Source organism: Typopeltis vanoorti, chromosome 1, assembly GCF_054136105.1.
Source record: "Typopeltis vanoorti isolate ZY-2024b chromosome 1, IOZ_Tvanoo_1.0, whole genome shotgun sequence".
Classification (NCBI taxonomy): domain Eukaryota; kingdom Metazoa; phylum Arthropoda; class Arachnida; order Uropygi; family Thelyphonidae; genus Typopeltis; species Typopeltis vanoorti.
The window spans coordinates 41814569-41841466 of record NC_143549.1 but is presented as its reverse complement, the minus strand read 5'-3'; the positions used below and the strand labels follow the sequence as shown (position 1 = coordinate 41841466).

General features: G+C 36.4%; 1 protein-coding gene across 1 annotated transcript in view; it reads right to left on the bottom strand.

Moving 5' to 3' along the window:
* LKRSDH (lysine ketoglutarate reductase/saccharopine dehydrogenase) overlaps window positions 1-26898 on the bottom strand; it is a 363892-nt gene that overhangs the window by 325928 nt on the left and 11066 nt on the right. The window contains exons 2-4 of the mRNA XM_090398943.1: window positions 25149-25249; window positions 2715-2852; window positions 1676-1852 (exon numbers count right to left, since the gene is read on the bottom strand). Coding sequence (XP_090255069.1) covers window positions 1676-1852; window positions 2715-2852; window positions 25149-25247 — 414 coding nt within the window. The 5' untranslated portion in view covers window positions 25248-25249. The remainder of the gene's footprint in view (window positions 1-1675; window positions 1853-2714; window positions 2853-25148; window positions 25250-26898) is intronic.

Sequence of the window (26898 nt, the reverse complement as noted above, 5' to 3'; positions counted from 1 at the left end):
TACGAAAGGTGATTTGCCTGCTATGTGACAAGCAAGAGAAAAAATAATTATGGCAGGTTGATATAGTGGAATTATTTAATGAACACTTCATCAGTGTTTACGTAAGGGTGTGAATAATGCTGTATAACATGTAGAAGAGAGGCAAGAATCAGAAGAATTAAAAGTGAAAGAATCAGAAGTGTATTAAGTGTGTTTGGATTAGATGCTAATGTGGGAATGGATGACATATTACCATGTATTTTTAAAGAACATGCAAAAGAGTTAGTGATCCCCTTGTCCAGATTATTTAATGAAAGTCTTGCAGTGGGGATGGTTCCTAAGGAGTGGAAAGAAGCAAAATAATATCCACAAGTATGGTTTTGAGAACAGAAGTTTCCAATTATAGACCAGTGTATTTATCTGAAGTTGTGATCAAAGTGTTGGAAAAATTGCTTAGATATAGGATACAGAATTGAGTTGATTGACATAAGATTCTCTATGGTCAGCATGGGTTTGTGAAGTGCAGGTCTTGTTTTAGCAGTCTGCTTATGGTTTATGACAAGGTGACAAATGTGTTGGATAAGGGACAATCGTATACAGTGATATTCTTGGACTTTGTAAAAGCATTAAAAGCATTATGCGATAGATTACTACATAAGTTAGCATACAAGCTGCAGAGGATAGGAATATAGTATGCTGGTTAGATGGATTGCAGATTGGCTCTCTGAATGATACCATCAAGTTATGATGGAGCCTTGTCCGAGAAAAAAGGCATGCCTCAGGGTTCTGTTCTTGTGACCTACTATTTAACTTATTTGTTAACAATATTTCATGTGGATTGACTGGGGATCTTCAAATGTTTGCTAATGATGTCAAGTTAAGTAGAATTAATCAGGAGTAGTGCTGACATTAATTCTCTACAGGAAGATTTGAATTGACTTTTAGCTTGAACAAATGAGTGGGGTTGCAGTTTTAGTCTTAATAAATGCAAGTACACTTTGGGATACAGAAATATAAGGCTCTGTCTGTATTATGGAGTTGTATTTCAGGAAGTGGATGAGATTCAGGATCTTGGAGTGATGGCAGACAGTAGACTAAAGTTCTGGGACACATTACATGTGTTGCAAAAACTGCACACTGTGATGCTATGATAAAAAGTACACTTACATGTATGGATAAGGAGGTGGTAGTGGTGCCTCTATATAAGGCAGCAGTCAGATCATACATGGACTATTGTGCTCAGATTTGGTCACCCTGGTTTTCATTGTGATGTGGAAACAATAGAGGTAGTCCAAAGACAAATAACTAAAGTAATATAAAGACTCTGGAGTGTTGGTTACAGAGATTGGTGGATAAGAGGAAATATGACAGACCTTCAAGTTAGTTATGGATTTCTATTCAGATTAATACAGAAGAAATTATAAAAAAGTGGATATTAAGATGGGATGAATGAGAGATCATCCCTGGAAATTGTATAAAGATGTGATGAAGCATGTGAGGAGTAGATTTTTTACATGGAGAGTTGTTAGTGAGTGGAATATATTGCCTGAATGCATTGTGAGTGCAAGTAGTGTAAATAATTTCAAAGCTTATTATCTCATAATGAGTCTTTTGACTCCATGGAGGTTACTAAATAACAATAATAATATAATATAACTAATTCATCTTCAACAACCAAGTCTCTTTAAATACTCACCCTTTCCAAAATTGCATCCAACATTGGCATATTGGTTTCTTGTGCTTTTATGGTATGAGAAAAAAAGGCATATGTTTTATTTGGCAGTAGACTATCTATAGGCACTTGTTTCACACCAATAATAACAGGTGCTTCACTTATATCTTCCTGAATAACAGCACCTGCATTGATATAAGCCTATAAAAGAAAAAATAAATCTTAAACCTAAAATTTCTTACAATGTCTTCAAATTTTACATTTAGCAATTAGTTTTAATTCAGGCTATATCATATAAACATGGAACTTTTTCAAACCCATTTCAAGGCCTCCAAATAGGCAGGGCAATGGTCTCAAACTAGGTGATGAAATTCATCTCCCACCTAAAAGCTGGTGGCACAATATTATAACTTCCTGGAAATGAAAAGGAAATCATTCTGATTATTCAATATCTTTCGTTATTGTCAAGGTTGAGTGCATTCTTTAATTAATATTTATTTATAAGCACTCCAGGGTGTTCTCTAGTTGATTTGGCCTAGTAGCAAAACTTGGGTTTCTTCTGGGGAGAAACTCCTTGCCTACAAAGAACTAAAGATTTGATTGTATAAGGGGAGGGGGGATCAGCAGGGAGGATATGAAAGTTATGGTATATGTGCTTCCCTAAACAAGCACTATTTTACTACTATTCCTAAATTATGTCCCTAGCCTTGGTTGCTTAGTAGGTTATGACAGCTCTGCAAATAATCTTTCTTCTGCAGATCTGATCTGTCAGAGAAGGTTTTGAGAGTAAACTTTGAGAGTAACCTTGTTTTTTGATTTGTGTGTATTCTTTAGCGAATTTATTTGATTTCAGATAATAAAGAAACAATTTCCAGGAGAAACACTGACATTTCTGTATGATTCCAGTATTCATTATATGTCAGTAAATCCATTCTCAATATTAGATCTGCTTTTATTGCAAAGAAGAGAAACTACATTACAAATAAATAAAAAAAACTTATCAAAATTCCACTTCTTAAAATTTAACTATCATAGAAAAAAAAATTGAAAATCAGTGCCTAACCTGCATTGGATATGATCTCCTGTTTGATGGCTGTACAACAACTTTAACACCCTCTTTAACCAACTGTTTGACATGATATGGTGCAATAGGTGCTCGTCTTTCCCATACTGATGCATCTTCTCTCCTGACTCCCAAAATCTGAAATAATTTACATTTTTTTTTAAAAAACTTAGTATATGAAAATTATGCTTAGTAAGCATATGCATAATTTAAAAAATTTAGTTATTAGCATAACTAAAAATTATGCTATAACTATTAGAATAATTGTAAAATGAACCACGGAAGCAGACAGAGTAGAAAGTCTCATTTTTAAACCACTGGGTAAATTATTTTATCTATATATAGTCAAATGGAAAAAGGAAAGAAGCATAAAACCACTCAAAACAGAATGACTTACTTAGTCTAATGATTTTCCTGTAAAAGTAAAATAATATACAGAATGGATGGTTTCGTCCACATGGTTAGCCTAGTGACCGTACACTTTGCAACCATATGCTTGGGAAAGGAGTGTCCTAGGTTCGATTCCCATCAGTGATGTGAGGAGCTGAAGGATCTTCCTCAGTCATAGTCAAGTTAGCCGTTCTTGGGCATGGACAGTAGGGTTTTTCCCCCAGTTTATCCTGGGGTTTTCATCCTGCAAAGCAGGCAAACTGCCCATGAGAACTCAACACTATGGACATAGGATACACTGGACGTAGGGCTGACCACCTTATCGTGTGAATGGTTTGAGATCCAATGATTAATAAACCCTTGAGATAGCAAGGCAAAAGAGGGAAAAGGAAGATCAGATGAGATGGATGGCTTCAAGCACCTCTTGAAAGGTTACCTATAAATCTAGATTTATCAGCATATTTAAATTCAGTAGTGTTGATTTATGTTAATTAATAGTTATTTTGTGCAGTGTCCCACACAAAATAACTATTATGGAGTTCTACAAGAAGTACATGAAAGCTTTGGTTGCTTCAAATACTGGATACTATTAGATATGAGTGAAAATATCATTTTCATTCATATTTTACTCTATCATAGGCAAACAAAACTCTGTGCAAAATATCTTTAAGACTAGGGTTACATGGCAAGTAGTTTGGCTTCATATCAAGCATAGGTGTTTTCTTTATTTCATAATGTATAACTCATCTCTTTACAGGGTATGTATAATACCATATTATGGCAAGTCATTTCCTGAATTCAAATCCTGAAGTTTCATTAGCATAAGCTATTGACATTTCAGGAGATATTGAATTTTGGGAAAATGAGAATTATGATTAAAGAAGTTATATTGCTCATATATACAAATAACAAAATAATATACATCACCATATTATTATTACACTTTACACTTGAGGTAGTTGTACCAAGATTTTAGCCGGGCTGGAAAAACTATACTGAAATATATAGGCTTATAACACATTCCTGTCATGTGGTCTTCTTTGATATATAAGGCAACAGATAACACCACTTTAGTTAACTATGCATCTGTGCTAGCATCGATGTATACTCAACAACACATGGAGATGTTAAGGACACTGAAGGAAATGTTTTAGGATGACATATCACAGGCCAGTTAATTCAAGACATTGGCAGAATGCTTGCATTACTTGAAGTTCACTTCAAGATAAGAAGATAAGATATTTCCTTTGGCAGATAAGAAACATTATCAGCCAAAGGAAATATGATAATCAAGAAACACGTATGAAACAAACACCAAGAAGAAAAAAAAAAGGGTGCTCAGAAAGGTAGCAGAATAGAAATCATGGCAGTCTGCTGAGGAAATAATCAATCAGGAGCTCAAATAGGCTACAAGATAGGTTAGAAATAAAATGCAAAGTAAAGAGTTCCAGAGTCTATGCTTCTATGGAAGAGTAACTGTACATAAGCTGAATGAAATTTTATACACTAGTATAAAAACTACTGTACATGAGCCACAATATTACAAGTTAGTCAAATGGAATGATGAATCATACTATACCATTTTCCAATAGCTTGGGTGAGTGTAGTTCTAACAGATGTCTGGGGACACTTTATGCCAGAGTACATCACCCTAACTGCAAAGTTTTGTGGCAGAGGTGTAATAATCTAAAACTAATTTCTCTTGGTATATAGATATGAATCTCTATGGTTACAGAACCAGGAAAAAAGAATGCAAGGTATCTTGCACTTGCAGTAATACAATACTTTCTACACTGTAAATTTTATGAAAGAGATCCATGTCAATACAACTATGTGCCATGTAATACTATTATCAGATTCACTAAAGGAGAGGACTCTTCAATGTCATTCAGTGCTTACATACTTATATTTATCCTTGAATACATTCACTGAATATATGCACTTGCAAAATCCAACTATGGTCCATTCCACACACACTCACAACATGCCATGAGAAGAAACCTGGATCTTGAACACTAATAATATTTGTCTTATGCACAAATCCATAGGGCAGATATCTTGGTTACCCCTTGTACTGCAAAGTCTTTTCACTTTCATGCTACCTAAAACATCTGAGATGGAGCAGGAACACATCAGCAAATGTACTTCCATCAAACCCAAAACTAAGTGTATCAGGGGTGGGAAGAAACCTGCTTCAAGATATTAGAAATCAGTAATCAAAGGAAATGCTATATTTGGTTGATATATTTAAATTATCAATGGTGTAAAGAACAATTAGAACTATTTGTGAACTTACATTAATGTGAAATGAACTATGCCTGCAGATACTGGAGAACTAGCATATTTGAGAAGGGAGAAAGGATAAGCTTGAATGGAAGTACATTCATTAGAGAAAAATGAATTATCAATAACTTGCAACTTTGGTATTGTGTGTGTGTGTTCCATAAGCTGGAGCAGAAAACATTACATATCCCATAATTACTAGACATGAACGTATACTTTGTGATAGGCATAATTTGAGGAGGGAAAATTACAAGGAGAGGGTGAGATATCCGTTGTGAAATATAACTAACCAATAATACAATGCATGTATATACTGGAAGTGCACAGTGAAAACATTTCCAAATATGCAAGCAAAAAGTTATTGTAGCATTATATGCAGTATATAATGACATTTAGAAAAATTAGAATATCAGAGTAATTAGAGACAACTGGAATGAAAATGATCCTGTATTGTGAAAAAAAAAAATCTTCCTCTCCATATATTGCAGCAAGTCAAATAAAGTAAAATTACAATATCCTAATAGGGTATTTTAAAATAATTGATAAAAATTGCATTACCTAAATTAGTTGGATCCTGCACTACTTCACTAGTTGCAGAAACCAATCAATTTAAGTAATGTTCCTTTCAAAAGATGTAAAATTATTTTTGATTTGATTTCAAAGATTACACTTGAGATTTTTCAATACAATTAAAACAGTTCACAAATACTAATTTTGCATCTCTTTTGAAAACGGTGTTTGTTCTTGACAGTAATTTATTTAGTTTAACAAGAAATAAATAAATAAATAACTGGCATGAACAAATAGAAAACAAACTGTTCAAATGAACTGTTTGTTCAATAAACTGAACAAATTGTTCAATGTTTAATTGAACCGGCCTAGTTGGCCGAGTGGTTAGCATATCCGCTCTCCAGCCAAAAGGCTGAAGGTTCAAATCTCGCCATGGGCATGGATGTTTGCAATTGTCTGTAAAAATACTAGTGGTGATGGTAGATGGCATTGGTGTAGATCAGTGGTCGCCAAAGGGGTCGATAGAAAAATATAAGACATCATTGTATGGGTAATATTTAATTCGGTTAACTTGGGTTACCTCCATGACAAAAGACATGGAGGTAATGACAACGCAATTAAGAGTGAATCGTGGGATCAGTACCTCCATCTTACAGGTCCATGAATAGGACCTGTAAGATGGAGATGGGTCATGAAAATAGTTACTGAGGCCAATCAAGTAGGCCAAAATGATGTCTTTACCAATAAATGGATGTTGGTGGTTCCTGCCGGACAGCGCAGTTGGAGCGAGATTGCAACACATGCGTGATTCTTATTTACTGATACTTACAGGTATTCGATCCCAGTCTCATTTTTGTGCATCGACATACAAGTGAGCATTAATGTTCTAAAATTCATCAACATACATATTATAATTCAATCGTTATTCATTCACGAACTAAACTTCTTTATGTTAAGAGTTGAGTAGCGCTGGTAGTAATACCAGTGATATTAATACCAGTAGTTTATTAATATCACTAGTAATACCAGTGATATTACTAGTGATAGTAATAGTAATATAATAATATATACTATATTATACATACAATAAACACTAACTATAAAATAAACAATCTAAAAACTCACATAAGCGTCTTTTTTTTACTTGTCCTATTATAATTACGTAATAGTAAAATATAGGGGGGTCGATAAAAAGTCAAGAAACGCTTGAAGGGGTTGACGGGCAAATGACTTTGGTGACCCCCGGCGTAGATGATGAAGGTAGTTGCGGTTGGTAGAATGGTGGAGACAGAGTTGTAAAGTAGGTGCCCTCCCTTGATGAGTCTTTGGACCTCCCTGGAGGTGTTACAAAATAATAATAACAACAACAATAATATGGCATGCCACATATATTGAACAATGTAGAAGGGATATGATATACAATCAAACAAGTTCCCAACTGACACAAAAGAACAAGGGGATACAGCCTGGTGGAAACATGTTAAGGTAGTTAATCCCTCCATTAATTTATACATTCTTTGCTTATCTTTCATACTTTGTTCTCCCTTCAATCTATATTCATCCATAATGATATCCCACCTTATATCCATGATATTTGTCTCTAGAGTTCACTGTCCTATTGAAATAACTCATGTTTGTAATATGTATGAGAGACTATTTTGTCTCATCCATGTCTATTCACATGTTAGCCTCTATATCTTACTAAACGTGTAGTATCTGGAGTTTACTGTATTACTTACACTACAATCACCATTTGAGATATCCACTTTCAATTTAGTTATCTATAATCATTGGCAATAATTTCCTGCCATTCTTGTCCAGTTTTTCCTCAATACGCTGTATTCATTATATTACTATTTTTGTAAGGATATCCTCTTTCAACTAGGTTACTCTTCTTTTTTGGTGCTTCAATCCGAAGATTAGTAGTTATAGCAACACATCACAACATCCTGTTCTGTGATCTCTCTTTATCTCCTCATAACTCCTAGTGCCAGTTACTATCATGTTATTTATATATGAAATTCTTGGTCTGCCTCGTGGCCTCTTTCCTTCTACAGTCCCCCCATTATTTCTGTAATCAGTCCCCCATGCCTCAAATGGTGTCCAATTAGACTTTTTTCTTCTCTTATTGATGTGTTTCATTAATGACCTCTCTTCATAAACTATATTTAGAACTTCTCCATTACTTTTCCTTTCTGTCCAACTAATTTTCATCATTTTTCTACAGCACCAAAGTTCAAATGCCTCCAACTTTTTGATGTCTTGTTTTGTTAGAGTCCAGGCCTCACAACCATATAATGCAATGCTTCGTATGTATGTTTTCACTAGCCTTTTTTTGAGCTGGATGCAAAGTCTTTACTGGTAAAAATGTTTCTTCTGTTGTAGAATGCTTTTTTGGCTAGGATTATTCATGCATTAATATCTGATTGGTTTCTTCCATCTTCTGTGATAAGACTGCCAAGATATTTAAAAGAGGATACCTGTTGTATTAAGTTATTATTTATTTCCAGGTTTATTTTCATTGGATTTACTTTACTTATAATTAATAATTTTGTTTTCTTATAATTAATTTTTAAGCTGTATTGTGTGAAAATTTCTTCCATCTTTGTCAGGGTGGCTTTCAGTTTGTTTTCATTATCAGCTATAATTGCTATATCATCCACGAACCGTAGCCAGTTAATATCAATTCCATTTATCTTAATTCCTGTTTCTATTAGTTCTTTCAATTTATTTATTGCATCTTCAATGTAGAGATTAAACAGTATGGATGAAAGAGAGCACCCCTGTCTTACACCTCCACGTATTCTTGCTATTGCAGTTTTCATTTTATTGCTGGCTGTTTCTATTAGGGCTTCTTGATGCTTATAAAAATTAAATATGACCCTTCTATCTCTCCAATCTACCTTTATTGTTTTTAGGAGGTGAAACATTTGGTTCAAGTCAATACTGTCAAAGGCCTTCTCCAAGTCAAGAAAGACTATCAGAGTATTTTGATTCTTCTCAAATCTTCTTTCAATAACTGTTCTTAGAGCTAGGACTTCTCTTGTTCCCTGTTGTTTTCGAAATCCAAACTGGTCATTGCCACCATATTCTTCAACTTTCTTTGTTAGTCTTTTTTGTATAATTTTGAGTAGTATTTTTGAAGCATGTGCTATTAAGCTTATTGTTCGATGATTTTCATGCTTGTTTGCATTATTTACTTTAGGAATGAGTATGATAGAGCATTGTGTAAAATCTTCGGGTATGATACCCATTTCATAAATATTTATGATCTTGAAAAGGAATGACTTAGTTATGTTTCTGGAGTATTTTATTCATTCTGAAGGAACGTTATCGATGCCTGGTGCCTTGTTGGTTGACAATTCATTCAGTGCCCATTCAAATTAATCTTTTAATATAGTTGGACCAATTTCTTCCACGTCTAGTCTTGTTTCATCTTCCATAGCCTTGGCATCTAGATATTTTCCACTATATAGATCTTCTAAGTACTCCTTCCATCTTTCCAAAATTTCTTCCTTATCTATTAGTATATTCCCCTAAGTTTAAGCAAGATGGTAAATCCTGTATTATTCTACAGTCGGGTACGAAACTTGGATCGAAAACCTAGAGTTTCATGCCGAAAAAACTATCAGCGAGCCCAAGTGTAGGTAATCACTTGGGTAGTACAACACCGGGCAACTTGGAGCATGTTATCTTGGCTTGTTATCGTAGTAATAACAATACATAAGTATATTCCGCTGTTTATTTTTGACAATTGTACTTGTCTTTTTTGCTGGCTTATTCCTTTTATAATGTTGTAAGCTTTATCGATTCTCCCAGTCTTTGTTAGATCTTCTATTTCTTTACATTTCTCTACATACCATTGTTCTTTTGCTTCTTTACACTTTCTATTTATCATAATATTTTTTATATTTGTCTTTGCTTTCTTCCTTTAGGGAGGTTTTGTATTTCCTTCTTTCATCTATTAGATCTAGAATGTCCTGGGTGATCCATGGTTTTGTGTTTGCTTGTTCATTAATCCTATGCAGTCGTTGGCAGCTTTGATGACTGTATCCTTCAAATGAGTACATTTTTCCTCTATGTTTTTCTTTTTCCTCTCTCTCTAGTTTTAATGCTTTTATCAGTTTGCTGTTTATAGTTTCTATGGTTTTCCTCTGTTTTCAGATTATTCATGTTCCATTTGGGCCTTTTCCTTGGTTGTGACAGCTTTTTAAATTTCAGATTACATTTTAATAAAACCAAATTGTGGTCACTGTCAACATCAGCTCCCAGGTAACTTTTGCATGATTTTACTTGATTTTTAAATCTATTTCTTGTCATAATATAATCTATTTGGTACCTTCCTATATCCCCTAGCATTTTCCAAGTATACCTTCTTCTTTTTGGTACCTCATACCAGGTATTAGTAATGATCAGATTGAATTGGTGGCAGAACTCCAAAAGTCAAGTCTGTCTCCTCTTTCATTTCGGCATCCAAGTCCGTACTTTCCCACCTCTCTACCATCTTTGCCTTCACCAATGACCGTATTCCAATCACCCATGACAATATGATTATCTTCCTTTTTGGTGAGTTTGATTAGATTCTCAATATCTACATATACTCTCTCATCATCATCATTATGGTCACTAGTATGCATGTAAGCTTGTATTATTATAATATTTGTTGGTTTTGCTTCTATTTTTACCATTATCAATCTGCAATTACATTTTACTGAGTTGATTACTCTTCTTCCCCATTCCTTATTGAGAACCACTGCAACTCCATTTTTTTGCAGTCTCATCACCTGAATAAATTATTCTGTAATCACCACTGCAAAAGTCTCCAGTTCCAGTCCATCCCATTTCACTAATTCCCAATATGGCTATTTTTAATCTATCCATTTCTCTTTTCAAATTTTCCAATTTTCCAATTTGTAGGAGAGTTCTCACATTCCATGTTCCAATAAATGTACAAGGATTTTGCTTGTTTACAACCTGGGAAGCCTTGCTTCTTCCCCTGCCGTGCACAACTATCGAGCCATTGTGCACTTTACTATCTTTTAGAATGTCCATTCATACTGGTGTCTTAGTAGGGAAAAATAGAACAAGGTGGTTTCCCCTTGCCTTCCTTGTCCAGCAATAGTCTTCTAGAGAGACTCAATGTGCTAGCCATTTCTCATTCTTCATCCACCTACGATGTATCCTTTACATCGTTGTCACTTATGGTGATCTTCCGCTGATCAGGATGAAAGCTGTTGCTGCTTCAACTTCCAGCGGGCTGCAACTTATTTAATGACAGTTACATCTCGCCATATCGCATCCCTGTCAGTGGAAATGTGTGGCTTTTTCTAGAGATAACCATGCCACTGTCTATCTCACCACTTCCTGTTGGAAGATGCCATCCCATTGTCCACAATTGTTCATTCACAGGTTTCCCTGTTTATTCGCAGCTAACCTCTGTATCCAGAGGCAATTCTCCTATCCGCAACCTGGGGATGCACTTGGTAGTATGGGACCCATGCCCCAAGAACCAGGTTACATAATGCTGATAATCTTTGTTCCCCTTCGCATTTATTAAAACTCACTTTTCTTCCTGATACTACAGACATCACTGCACATGCATAACAGCTACTAGAAGATCAGTATTTAATAATTTTTAAACTTGACTGGCTCAGATTGCTCAACAAAATTTTCTATCACACTGCTAGTCAGAGGGAGTCAAATCTGAGGAACAGGTGGATGTTCCAACAATTCATAGTGCAGATCCCTTAATTTTCCCATTGCCAAAACACCCTTTGTGGGCAGGTGCACTGTCCTAATGAAAGATGATTTTTTCTTCTGCAAACCAGGTCTCTTCTCACGAATTTCATCACCTAGTCTGGTTAAAAGATCAGAATGATATTCCTCGGTTATTATTTTACCCTTTGCAAGATAATTAATAAACAAAATGCCTTTAGCATCTCGAAACACCAATGCCATGACCTTTCCCACTGATGGAACCGACTCATCCATAGTAATAAATCAACGCACAAAATCAGTTTTATTCTTGTTAAAATGCTCCAGGCATTGTTCAGAGATTTTCCTGTGAGTGTTTTTGATTTGCTGTGAGCAAGCGTGGCACCCATCTTGCGCAAAGCTTTTTCATTTGCAATTCTTCATGCAAAATATATCCTACACGTTCTTTTGAAATGCCTATAGTCTCAGCAATTTCACACACTTTGACTCGCCGGTCATCCAATACCATATCGTGAACTGGATCAATGATTTCTGGTGTTGTTACACTTTTTGGACATCCTTCACGTGGATCATCTTCAAGGTTGTTATAGCCATGTTTAAACTCAGCAGCCCATTTCTTAATTGTCGAAAATGAAGGTGAAGAGGGTCCATAAACTTTTATGAACTTCGAATGAATTTCTTTTGGAATTAAACCTTCATTTACAAAGAATTATATAACCTCATGATACTCAGTTTTATCCATTTCAAGGGATACAGACATTTTTGCTTCAGACAGCTGTATAAAACAAACTACTTGATAGAATGACTTGCAATTTTTATGGATGCTTATGACAGATGTACCAATTTAGAAAACAAAATCATGTTGATAGTGTTGCCATCTATGGTCAAGGCCAAGAAATTTTCAGACCACCCATGTATAGGGAGTAAACAGAAAGAACCTTTGAACAAATATCACCAATTCTTGAAATTTAATCTATACACTTCCTTCAAACCAGTTCAGAAACCATCTTTGCTTTGCTCTGCTTTGATTAGATAATGCAAGAAGAAACTGAGATGAGGCTAGAAATCTTGGAGTGTGTTACTAGATAGGAAGTTGAAGTTCAGGGGCCATGTGGCAAGGATTGCAAATACAACTTAAAAGATAATTGCAATGCTGAAACGAACATTCACATGTAAAGATAAGGATGTCAATTTGCCTCTTTAGAAGGCCTTGATAAGAACTCACTTGGACTTGTGTGCAGGTCTGGTTTCCTGGTTTCTGTTGTGATTCTGATATATATTGGAGAGAGTACAAAGGAGAGTATTAAAAATGATATCAGGATTGTGGAATACTGATTATGAAGACAGATCGAGAATTTGTAGACTGTAGACACTAGCAAACAGGAGAAATTGGGATGATGCGATTTAGACTTACAAACTTCTAAAAGGAGTCATACAGGATTTCAATTGATGGAATTTTTCAATTTATAGAGAGTGGGAAAAGAACAAGAGAGCATCCTTGGAGACTGAGAATGAAGGCTGCTAAGAAAAGGGGTGAGGGCTAGATTTTTCTCTCAGAGGGTAGTGTGTGATGGGAATGGATTGCCATTGGATGTCGAGTGCAAGCAGTGTGAATGAATTCAAGAATAAGTATGATAGCTGGTGTGTGTGTGGCCTCTCTCAATGAGTCTCTGACTGCCTGGAGGTCTGTCTTAATAATAATAATAAAAGTCATATTAAGTATCTATAATTCCTAACACACGTTCCCTTAAAACAATTATAAGCATGAGTATACTTTTACAGGTCTCGATTACAGCTGAGTGAACAGAAGAAAACACTTTTAAGGTTCCAGGAAACTTATGGTTATGTGATTCAAAATTATAAACAATTCACACTGATTACTTCCTAAAACTTGGAGATAGGCATGCAGTCTGTTTGATTAAGATTAGGGTGATGGTTTCACACATTTTAAGGAGCAGATAATCAAATTTAAATTATGTAGTGCAAAATCTTTGTATGATCCCAATGAAGTATGCCTAGTGTCAATGGCTTGAGAAGCAAGGCAAACCTTCTGATTCCAGATATCTTATGTAAACTTGTTTCTTTGATTGTGATCTTAGCAGAATGGTAAGTCTGTCTGAAATAGCAAAGTTGACAGGAACAGGGTACTTGATAAACACTTGATGGAGAATCAAACCTTGATTTAATTCTCAAGTGTGGTCAGCTCTAATAAAAAATCTACCTCAATCTGAGCTCGGACTGTATGAACGAGAGCAAGAACACGTGACATTGTCCAGTATTGTTCAACGTCAATAATGTTTTATATCTGCATTCTGTTATTTGAGTTTTATGAAGAGCCAGATGGTTACGATTTGTATTTATTAATTCTCTTGTTTAAACTTTAAGTTATATTATTTACCCCCTGGCGATGTAAATCCTACGATTTACGAAACTTGTCGGGAACTATTATTTCAATGTTTTGTATAACTGAATAATAAAAAATGTGGTGTAATCACCGAAATATATCTTTTGATGGAAATTATTGTGAAAGGGCCAAGGAAAAATTTTTGAATTTTAAAAATTTTAATAAACCACCTACATTACTCACATCACTAAACAGCAATCTTCTACAAGGCAGACAGCCATGATGCACATGTGCTTTCCTCAGTCTCACTCTGTTAACTTGGATGTGCTATATATTTGTATTCATACACCTTGATAATTTTTAATATTTTCATGTGCTGTAATAGAGTACAGTCATGACTGGAAAAAGAAACAAAAGTAAAAAACTGAAAACCCATATGTAAATATACCAAAATGGACCCAAAGATAATGAAATACGAAGTTATATGAAAATTAATGGCCATAGGGCATCAATCTATACACTGTCAAAAACAAATACAACTGTGAAGGATGATGCCCATACAACAGAAAACTAGTAAAAGAATCTGCCTCTTTAAAAAGTCAGCATTACCAAAGTGTTCTGGGAAATCTTGAAATGCACTGAGAGATGATAACTGCATTCTGCGAGATTTCGGCAGGACTGACGATTGGAGAAGGAAATACTAATGTGGCATGATTTTTAAGAGAATGATTTTAAACAGAAAATGCTTTAGCCAGTTTGAGAGATTTATAAAGAGAAAAAAGAAGTGACTGTTTGGTAATTTCAAAAGGAAAACTCTCTTGATAATTTCAAAAGGAAAGATGAAATTCCAAATTAATTATTTTTCTGTTTTTTTGTATTGCTTTATATTCTATCATGCGAGTTGCATTAATAATTACATATTGATTCTAATTTCTATGTTCATCTTATGAATGGAACTAACAGAAATAATCTGCAAAACATGTTGATGTACTACTGTGTACATATACAGTAAATACATTAAGAAATAGGATGCGATTAATGGATGGGATGAGATGGGTTAACTCGCACATAAAATTTATAATAATTTCCTGATATGTATCCTCACAAGGTGGTTGTACTGACTACTATGAGAGTAAACAACATTTATGTTATTACTAATCTATCAGCAATTCTTCCTTTTCCCCTCTTTGATCAGTGAAACTGTAGAAAGGAAGCCAATATGAGTTGTGAATTTTGAAGTCCCAAAGAAGGATGACCTCACTATTGGAGTATTTTGAATGTAGAAAGTCGAGGTTTAGAGAGAGAGAGAGAAAAAAAGAGAGAGTTGAAGAGGTCAGAGTAGTTAACGAAGTTTGGAGAGCATACAAAGAATATAGGGATGTGGGAATGTTGGTGGATAAGCAATCAGAGGGCATACTGTTAAGATGATCAAGGTAGTTCATAGGATCACTTGGTTATTGAAGAATACATACAAGCAGAGATAAGGAAGTTATCATTCCTCTTTATAGAGCCATTTATAGTCACCTCTAGATTACTGTGCTCAGATCTGGTCACCTGAGTTTCTTGGGAATGAGGAAATGATGGTGCAGAGGATCCAAAAGAGAATGATCAAGATGGTGAGTGATCTGTGAACTGAGCCTATGATGATACACTGGAGAACTGTGCACTGCAAAAGTTGGTTAATAGACAGAAAAGAGGTGATATGATAGGAATATTTAAGTTACTAAAAGGTTTTATGGCATTAATGAAGAGAAAATATTTTGGTAGTGGGTAGAGAACAGGGCTCATCTGTAGAAATTGAATAAAAGTGTGATTAGCAAGGATTTGAGGACTAGATTTTAACTTCAAGAGTAGTGAAGGAGTGGAAGGGGTTGTTTTTGAATTCTTTCAAACTATTTGCACTTAGAATTTCATAGGCAATCATTCTAGTCATGCAGTGCTCTATGAGGAAAAAAAAATACAGATCATAATATCTTTTTTCACTGCATTCATTATCAACTTCCACGGTTGCCCTCCCTCTCCTCTCCTCAATAAAATGAAGGGAGGGGGACAGAGCAACCTTTCAGAAGCTTATAGATCTATCTTATCACTCTTCTTTCTTCTGTTTGCTAGCATCTGCAGTCCACAAATTCTAGATCTCTCCTCAATCTGAATTCCACAGTCCAAATATCATCTTTAACACTTTCCTTTACACCCTCTCCACCATATCGACATCACCTGTGAAGATGATGTCGATATGGTGGCAACCTCATGTGGACAATAGTCCACATGAGATTGTATCAAATTTTAATGAAGCAAAATAACTTCCTTATTTTTAAATAACAATGTTAATTTCAACATGGCGGAGTTGTATTTGCATTCTTGGCTATATGGCTCCTGAATTTCAACTTACCAAAATTCCATGATCACTAGTCTGGTCAGTTTCTTAAGCATACTCCTGTCAATATTATTATTATTAAGAGAAATGAGAATTATTAGAGAATAATAGAGAATTATTATTATTAAGAAAAATGGAAAGAACACATACTGAGAATGAATAGAAGTAGAATACCTAAACAAATTCTAAATTACCACCCAAAAAGGTACTCGATGCAGAGGAAGACCCTTAAAAAGATTTCCATCTTTTTGAGTCTGGAACAGGCCACTTGACCTATAAGCCTGGAAAGGAAGAAGAAGATTATTAGGAGAGACCTCCAGGGAGTCAAAGACTCATCAAGGGAGGCCACATACTACACACAACAGCATCATACTTATTCTTGAATTCTCATTCTCAGCTTCCAAGGATGCCCTCTCACCCTTTCCCCACCTCCATAAACTGAAAAATTCCATTAATTGAAATCCTGCAAGACCCTTTCAGAAGTTTGTAAGTCTCAATCATATCACCCCTCTTTCTCCTGTTGCTAGTGTCTGCAGTCTACAAATTCTCGATCTGTCTTCATAATCAGTATTCCACAATCCTGATATCATTTTTAATACTCTCCTTTGTACTCTCTCCAATATATCAGAATCACAACAGAAACCAGGAAACCAAACCTGCGCACAATAGTCCAAGTGAGGTCTTATCAAGGCCTTGTAAAGATGCAAAATAACATCCTTATATTTACATGTGAATGTTTGTTTCAGCATTGCAATTATCTTTCGAGTTGTATTTGCAGTCTTTGCCACATGGCCCCTAAACTTCAACTTCCTATCTATTAACACTCCAAGATCCCTAGACATCAGTTTCTTCTAGCATAATCTCATATCAATATAATATGACATTAGATATCTAATCATGACAAAGTCAATGACTACATTTACTGACATTGCACTGACACCCATTTTCCCATGCCAACAATTCCAGCCTATTCAAATCATTCTGCAAAGACTGCATATCAGCAGCATTCCTGATTACCCTACCTATCTTTGCATCATCAGCAAATAACAGTATGTCACTTGTCAAATCCTTCCCAATATCATTCATGTACAGATTGAATAACAGTGGATCAAGCACTGATCCTTGTGGTACACCACCTGTTACCTTAAACCTTGCAGACTCAGATCCCCCATATACCACTTTTTGATATCTGTTGGTCAGCCATCCTCTTATCGATGCTAATATTGTATAACCTAATAGTCCAAGTGAGGTCTTATCACCTCACCCAAACCCATTTTCTCCAATTTATGCAGCAGTCTGCCATGCTGTATTCTGTCAAAAGCCTTAGCAAAATCCAAAAGTATCATGGTGTATCCACTCCCCTTGTCTAGTAACATTGTTATAAGAATGTGAGCAAGTTGCTAAAACATGAACCTTCCCTTTGTAAACCCATGTTCTTCATTGCAAAGTAGATATTCGCTGTCAACCCATTTCTGAATGCAAGCCCTAACCAATTTTTCCAAATCTTCATCACCACTCCTGAGATACTAATTGGTCGATAGTTGGATACACCTATCTTTGCATCATCAGCAAATAACTATATGTCACTTGTCAAATCCTTCCCAATATCATTTATGTACAGATTGAATAACAGTGTACCAAAAGCACTGATCCTTGTGGTACACCACTTGTTATTTTTATTTTTTTTTTTATTAATCTTTGTACTGGTTATGGGCAGTACTAACATTACATCACGTCCAGACTTGATATATAGGCCTAAGCCTTCACAAGTGTTTTACCCTATGCCTGTTCTAGTTATCATTGTAGTCATTCACTGGTGGCAATGCCATGCCACCAGTATGCCCTGTAGGGCCCTCAAGGAAAGAACTGTTATATCCTTCTGTGCAAGCCCAAGCTGTTTTAAGTCCATATAACTATCTGCACTCCATACACCATGTAAAGAGATGGTGGTGCTGATAAACCCCGGGGTTGCCCCATATTCCTCCCGTATCTTACTAACTAGATCTTGGTGTTTTTAAAATAATTTACTTTATTATTATGGCTAGTGGGTGCCCTGTTCCCACAACATGGGAAGCAACAACCTAAACGTCACCATCTGTTTTAATCACTAAGTCTGGCTTACGCAAATCTGCAGAGGTCCTATAATGTGGTTCCACCGCGGTCACCCAACCTTTGTTCTTAAAGCGGTTGTTCAGAATGGAGATCACGGTGTCATGCCTTCACACGCGGACCCCATGGGTGCGGAAGCAACACTGGGCTATATGAGACAATGTCTCACTGTAGTGGCAGCCAGCCCTACAGTTTGAGTCGTCACTACTCCATCGAACTGTGCGGGCTCAAGTGGACACGGCACTGATCCTCGTCCTAATAAGGTCAATATACTCAAATCCAGGGAGGAGTCTGGTGCCATCCCTTACCCAATCATGCTGGGGATGTACCAGATATGACTCTTAAAGAAGCACCATCTACAAAACAGCGCAGCAGAGATGCCCACCTCTTGTGCTCTGCAGGTGCTGACTCAATTAAGGTACCTTGATAATGGGACCAGTCTTTAGCTGGCCTAAAGTCTTCTTGTATCAACGGGCTATAGAAAGCCTCTCTGCAGATAGGGGAAGAAGATAGTTCTAAATTCGCGATTCTGGACAGCCGCAGGCGTGGGATCAGCCATCTAAGTGATGGAACCCCGAGTCCACCATCCTTCACCCTCAGGTGAAAATATGCAGTAGGGGTGTCAGGCAGCAGTCGGAGCGATGATCTCACAGCTGAATGGATAGCCCTGTCCATTCGGAACAGTACCAAGATATATGTCCTACCAAACACCAACTTGTGGTAAAAGCGAGGTAGGAGATAGTGGGAAAGGAGAAACAGTCTTTGCTGTGGCTTGAGAGCAGCTTTCCTCAAAGAAGCGATCCCAGCTTCTAGGATAGAAGGGACAGAAGATCTTCCCTTTAGGGTGAACATGATACCGAGATATCTCCGCTCTTCCAGGATGGTCAAAGCATGCAACGGCCTCCCGTGCAGGGAAAACTCTATAGTCTCAACCTTAAGCTTCTTGTCACGACCAGAGGGTACAAGAGCTAAAGTGCAGGACTTCTCTACATTAATAGAAAGGCCTTGAATAGAGAAAAAAGTCAACTGCCTATTCAAGGAGTTCCTGCAAGCCTACCTTAGTAGAGGCTATGAGAATAAGATCGTCCACAAAGGCCATAGCATTAAAGGAAGAAATGCCTAGAGAGTAGCCTATATGGCTAGGAAGAGATTGAAGAAACTCATCTATGACGCAGTTAAAGAAAAGGAGAGATATAGGATCAGCCTGGCTGAACGCCCTGAACTGCAAGAATAGAAATCACACGGGACCCTGTAGTGATAGTGATGGAGCTACCCAAGTATAGCTCCATAACATAGGAAAGAAAGGGTTCTGGACATCCAGCAATAGACAGCATTTCAAGGAGAGCAGGAAGGGAGGCACTATCAAAGGCCTGTTGGAGGTCCAGCGATGCCATATGTAGAGACTTAAGGCGGCAGCAGGAATCAGAGAGAGAGAGAAGAAAGAAGATATATATTCTCAGCACAGCCGTCTGAAGGGACAAAAGCTCTGTGTATAATCATGCTGTATATGTTGCTGAAGTCGTTTAACTAAAATTTTATAATAGAGTCTAAGTATCACAGGGGAGATGGTAATAGGTCTAAAGTCTGATGCACAGCTTGAAGTTTCTTGCAGGTAATGCAATACCTATGTGCTTCGAGAACTATCTTCATTCCTAAGATAGTTCTCGAAGTATGTAGGTATGGTGGTATTGCATTACCGGAAAGGATAATGTTCAATAAGTCTTGAAGAATCTTCAATGGCACCTTCCGAAGTCTAGACACAGGAAAGCCATCAGGACCGGAGGCAGAGAAATTGGATGAAAGAGCTGCTTTAATCTCTTGGATGGAGACAGGCTGGTATATTTGAAGAGCAGGAATGGATCTCAATATTATAGGTTGTCATCATCATCATCAGGGAAGTGTGGAGGCGGAGCAGAAAAGACTGTACTCCAGAATTTAACAAAATCATCATGTAAGTCTGCTAGAGGTGGAGGGGAAGCACTGTCCTGGATGGTTTTGGCACATTGCCCTCTGTTCTTTTTATAGAGGGCCTGCATAGCTGCATAGGCCCTCCACCTCTGCTTCCTATTTGACAAAGCCATTGTAGAATGAGAAGTAGGCTAATGTTGACGAGGCATCAAGTGTTCGGAGAATTCAGCATGGAGGTAGTTATTTAACTGATCTGTGATATCCATTCCCAGAAGGTGAGTCTGGATGAGAGATTTAAGAATTTGATGGTTATATTCTGAAAGAGGAGGATCATCAAGAGATGATGTCAGTCTGAGAATCAATGCCTCTTCTTCAATAGCAGGATGGTGGCTGGAAGATGGAGAGGCAGGGACAGGAGATATCACCTGTCCCTACCTGTGGCAGATGGGCTGCCAATTCTTGAACTAAGGCTTTGTAACTGGCTTTCTGTCTATGACACTTGACTTTATTTAAGGTATTCCCATTAAGATCTTTAGATCTTAATGGGAACACCTTAAATAAAGCCTCATTGATTGTCTTTATCCCTCGAACTGTCAACTCGATCTCATGAGCTGCGAGAATCTTTTCTTCTTCAGCAGTCCAACGTGCTTTGATGTGCTCTGTTCTTATTGCAGCATTGGTTTCGGCTGGATGTTTCAAGGCGCAATGCATGGCGAGGCCAACTGTGGTGGAGAATGCACAATCGCAGACCTGACATACGAAGTGTCTGAGATTGGGAACTCCTTGACCACCAGAACAAGCATGATGAGAACTTGAATAAATGAGTTCATGAAAGTCTTTGCAGAGCTTTCTTTTAACTTTCTTCCTGAGGATGCCACTGGGATGGGTGGCAGGATCACCTCCAAACAAGAAACAGACATCTGGATTCACACTCGACGAGTTTCCTGGCTCCGGCCTATAAGAGGCGAAGCCTTCATCTGATGAGTTATTGCAAGCGAGGAAACTTAACCCTACCAGGGCTGCTAACCCTGGAAGGGAGGAATAGCGTATCAGGCCAATCAGTCACCCGAAGTTGTCCAGGAATCGCCCCGGAGGTCGCCTACTGCCGCACTTGCAAAGTGTCTCAGGGGATGTGCAAGCCAAGACAACAATGCTTCGGTCAGCCATCCTCTTATCCATGCTAATATTGTATAACCCAAACCAATTTTCTCCAATTTATGCAGCAGTCTGCCATACTGTATTCTGTCAAAAGCCTTAACAAAATCCAAAAGTATCATGGTGTATCCATTCCCCGTGTCTAGTTCAATAGTAACATTGTTATAAGTTGCTAAAAAATATGACCTTCCCTTAGTAAGCCCATGTTATTTATTGCAAAGTAGATATTCACTGTCAACCCATTTCTGAATGCGAGCCCTAACCAATTTTTCCAAAATCTTCACCACCACTCCTTAGATACATCAGTCTTTGCATCACCCTTGTGCAATGGAATTACCATACATTCCTTCCATTTCTGCAGAATATTCCCTGTTTTGAGACTCTCATTAAACAGCCTTGTCAAAGGAATGGCCACTCAGCTGAACTCTCTTTTAGCACACATGCTGATATTCCATCGGTCCATATTGCTGAATTCTTATTAATTTTGTGCAACAGATCTAATACTTTGGCCTCACACACCTGCGTTTCTTCATCTAGAAAAGAGGTAACAGTGAGCTCAAATGTTGAGTTCACCAGTTTCATAGCTTTTTAACAAAATGGGCACTCATTAACTGAACAATCTCTTCTGCATCTGTAACCCTCACGCCATTTAGATTTAGAAGAGTTATTGTTTCATATTCATTCTTTCTTTTACTTGCAGCATATCAATAAAATTCTCATGGGTTGTCTTTAGCACGCAGAGCCAGTTTCTTTTCGGATCAGACTTTGCTTTCCGTACAACAGTTGCGACTATTCTATAGCTTATAACGTTCATAATGACATCATCCTTATGCAAACGGTATTCCTTCCACATCGTCTTTCTTACAAATCTCTTGCTTATTAAAATTATACATCCATTTGACTCCTACTCTATTTATTCTTCGAACTCTCAGAACACATTCTGATATCACATCATTTAAGTATTTTTTAAATGCATCCCATGAACTGTCGATATTCTTTCCATCCAGCAACCAATCCCATTCCACTGAACTAAGTATACTCCTCAGTTGGTCATAATTTCCTGCCTTGTAGTTCAGCATGTAACTTTTTCTGAATGGAACATTCATAAACTTAGTCACTTCCCAAGTGAGTACCACATGATCACTGTCACCAACTGCAGGCGGAATAGTTAACACTCTTTGACCTCGAGTTCCTTCTGTCACATGTTGCTTGAGGAAGTTGTCACGCAACAGTTTAATAAATGCATTTCCATTCTTCTCATGAGATTCTACTGCTACTTAATCAATATTTGGATAAGTCTCTCATTATGATTACTCTTTTCGTGCTCATCTTTTCTATTTGGTGATGCATTTCTTCATCACCAGCAACTGATCCACAAGGTCTGTAACAACACCCTGCTATGTAATTTGTCTTGTTAGATTCCACCTCACACCAAATGGATTCAAACTCACTACCACATGAAATATTGTTAGTAGTATTACTACATTCATAGGTTTCAACTCTAAATGGATTTAAGTCATCCAATATCATTAGCAGCACGCCCCTCCCCTCCACTCTATCCTTCCTAAAAATACCAATGACACTCGATACCAGTTAGTAGGTCTGATTCTAATAGCCAGGTCTCATTAATTCCTATAATCTGAGGTTGCAACATATCGACGAAGGCAACAAACTCTACCTCTTTGTTTCTAATACTGCTAGCATTCGTGTTCAGACATAATAATCTACCTGCATAATCTTTTGTATACTCTTGTTTGCAGTCTGCCTGATACAGTTGGACATCTTGGAGATACATATTCTTCTCTAATGCCTTACACATGTAGACATCTTTGCACACATGATGGGTCTGAACCGGGCAAACAAACCCGAAATCGTTCTTGCCTCGTCAACATTTCCATAACAAAGCCCATTCCAGTCTTTAAAACAGTTGTATACCATTGTCGCTCTTACATTCACACTATTCCCCCCTTCATAATTTAGTTTCCCTGACTCTGTGTTAGGTCTCATACCAGTTATTAGTTTTTCCAGACTCCTGATACCAAATACATTCAGGTGTAGGCCATCTCTCTTGTACAAATCCAATTTTCCCTGAAGCTCACTCCACACATCCAAAAACTCACCTCCATTCCTTCTACATAGCCTATGCATCGATCGAATCAATATAATACACCATTGGATATCTGATTACACCTAAGTGGATAGCTTTACATTTACTAATATTTAACTTACAGCCATTTTCACATGCCCACAATTCCAGCTATTCAAATCATTCTGCAAGTGCTACATGTCAGTTTCATTCCTGACTACATCACACTTATGTGCCACTTTTTGATATCTATCAATCAGAAAAGTCCAAAAGTATCATGGTGTATTAATTTATTTCCCTTGTCTAATTCAACAGTAACATTATTATAAAATGGCAAGTTACTCAAACATGATCATCTCTTAGTAAACCCATGCTGTTCACTGCAAAATATATTCTCAGTCAACTCATTTCTGTATGCAATCTCATATCAACTTTTCCAAAATCTTCACATCTCTAGATATTTACAGGTTGATAGTTAAACCCAACAGTCTTGCCTTCATTCCTATGCAATGGGATCATTATATATTCTTTTCATTCCAGTGGAATATTTCCTGTGCTGATCCTTAAATTATACAAGCCAGTTCAAAGGAACAGTGAGTTCAGACAATCACTGTGTTTAATAAACATGTATTCTGGCTTAGGTGCTTAGGTTTACCCTCATGATAAAATTTAACAGTATATTTACATCACAATCTCTGCACTGCTTTCAAGACTCACTTGATGATGGCTTTTCTTCTTCTCCCTTCACTTCTTTACTTCCTCCCTCTCTTTGTTCCAGGTGTTTAAAGGTTTTCCTTGTTCTTGGAACTAATCATAATATGGTCAGACTGGAAGATCTGCTAACACCCACCTAGATGAGCACAAAAAAAAAAAAAAAAAAAAAATACATCTGTTCCACAACTATGGTCAGTCAGGTCTAGTTGACCATGCCTTGGTACATTGCACAGAATCAGATAGAAGAAAACTTATGCTCAATCATAGTGAAGTTTTCCAAATCATGGTTTCCCATGATTTGGGAAACTTTAATTCTTAGGCCTCCTGCCCAACAACTTAGGCCAGCCAACAGTGTCCATAGAGGGTGTCTCATAGGACTTTAGTCTTTATATATAGTCTAATTTTTTCTACTTATTGTTTCTTGTTGTGTTTTTGTATGTATTATTATTGCAATTTAATATTGTAATCCTGAAGATGTTTCTATGACAAGACAAAATATTGAAACAATTAAATCTGCTGTTTATTTCTCTTTGTACTGTAGTTATTCAATTAAATTTTATCATGATTATTTTAGTAAATTCATATGTCATTAGTCCCTATTGTTGTATTCATGACATGAATATCATGAAAATTTGGTTACTTCATGAAGTACTATGAATATAAAATTTCTCTAAAAGTTAGCTTGGATTCACAAAAAAGATAGTTATTCTTTGTTATAAGTTAGTACAGAAACAAAGATAATTTGAGAAATGCTAAGTAAATTTTATTGTTAGGTTGCAAGCTAAGGCTGACAAAGTTAAGATTGCAAGCAAATGAAGCACTATATGAATACTTTAATCTCACCTGTCCTTCACCTGCTTTCCACCTCTTAAAATGAAGTTTGGAAATGTAGTTTGAAAGGGATGTTTTCAAAAGCTTAGAATTATGCCTTGAGTTCCACATTTCTGCAAAAAAAGAGAGGGGAGGACGAATTAGCAAACAGTAAATTCTTGTACGATTCAACTATTTACCAATCTTTATTGAAAATTTTGAAATGTTATGTATGCAATTCTTATCATATCAAATTAATAGAAGTGATATAAATGAAAGCAGTTTATATACATTTGTATGTATACTACTATAGTACCTATGTTAGGGTTCCGTGGCACACTTTTCTTTTCAAATTCTCTGGAATCAAAAAGAAAGAGTTACACAGATTTGCATTTCAACAGATGTGGCAACAACAGCTTATAACTTCATCCCTGAAAACAGTGATGTGAAATGTCTATACTTTGTGAATTCCATCTATGAAAGGCTACAAAGCAATTGTATTTGTATTTAGCACAACGAGTAAAGGTTAGATAATCAAGGAATCCTGCTCTAGAGATCATTTGATCTATAGAGTAATGAGATGAAATTATCTCAGGGTGATGGTTTCATAATTAGTGATAAAAATCATCTCCCACCTAATAATATTTTTACAAATACCTATGGGACCATTGAATTCAAAACTGACATCCTATTGGTTGAAAAGTGGAAACATTAACCAATAAATGAACCGAATAGCATGGTTACTACCGATGGCTATGTCAAGTGTCAATCATTAAAATTACACTGGTCACCAAATTAATATCATCAAATTAATTAATATATTTTGAGGAGGTGCTGAATCCAAACTGCAAATACTAAAATTATAAATTGTTGCTTAATTGTCCTTTTGTAGCTTGATGCGATTCATGCTTTGAACAAATCTGAGCCCATTTTATGCTAAAAATGTTGTAACATCAACTCACTCTGGGCAAGTTCTCATTTGCACTTAAACAGCTTTGAATATCATTTATTTAAATTTATTATTTAATACTAGCTGAGCCCTCTCACTTCACCAAGGTGAAGTGAGAGGGCTCAGCTAGTATTAAACTTATATTCAGGATATTTACTCGAGTATCTGGTACTGGTGCTTTCATCATAGTGTAGAATTGTGAGCATTATAACATTTCTTTGTAAACAACATTAAAAGTTTCATCATCTTCAACAAAAATAATGAAATTCTAAGGGCTGCTAACTCAACAACATTCTACATATAACTGCCCATGACTGAAAGAAACACTTCTTAAATCTAAATCTGCATATCTAATAGTCTGTTCTTAGGCTTTATTAATCATCACTGCAAAGCAAACTCTTATTAGAAATTGTAACTGTTTGAATGCAAATGGATAGTCTGAAGGAAAATGAGGCATATTTGAGGAATGAAGACAAGTTCTCTGATACCAGGACCTATAAATATCACAGCTTTTATCATATCAAGTTTCAATGATTTTACTTAAAGTCTAGTTCCATTGTAAAGATTTGGGGTGGGGGTGATTTCGGAGTAACATAATAGGAACACTATTTTCAATTTTATTTCATGACCAGGGAATCCAGGTGAATTAAGCAAATTTAAAAATTCCATGGGAAAATGAACTGCATCATCTTCATCCACAGGATGTATCTACTGATTTGTAAACATTAAGACCTCTAACCCTATTAAGAACCAATTATTAAAATATTCTGGATTAGAGATAGTTGTTGGAAGTTTTTCCACTTAATTGTACTATAAATAAAAGATTCCAAGAAA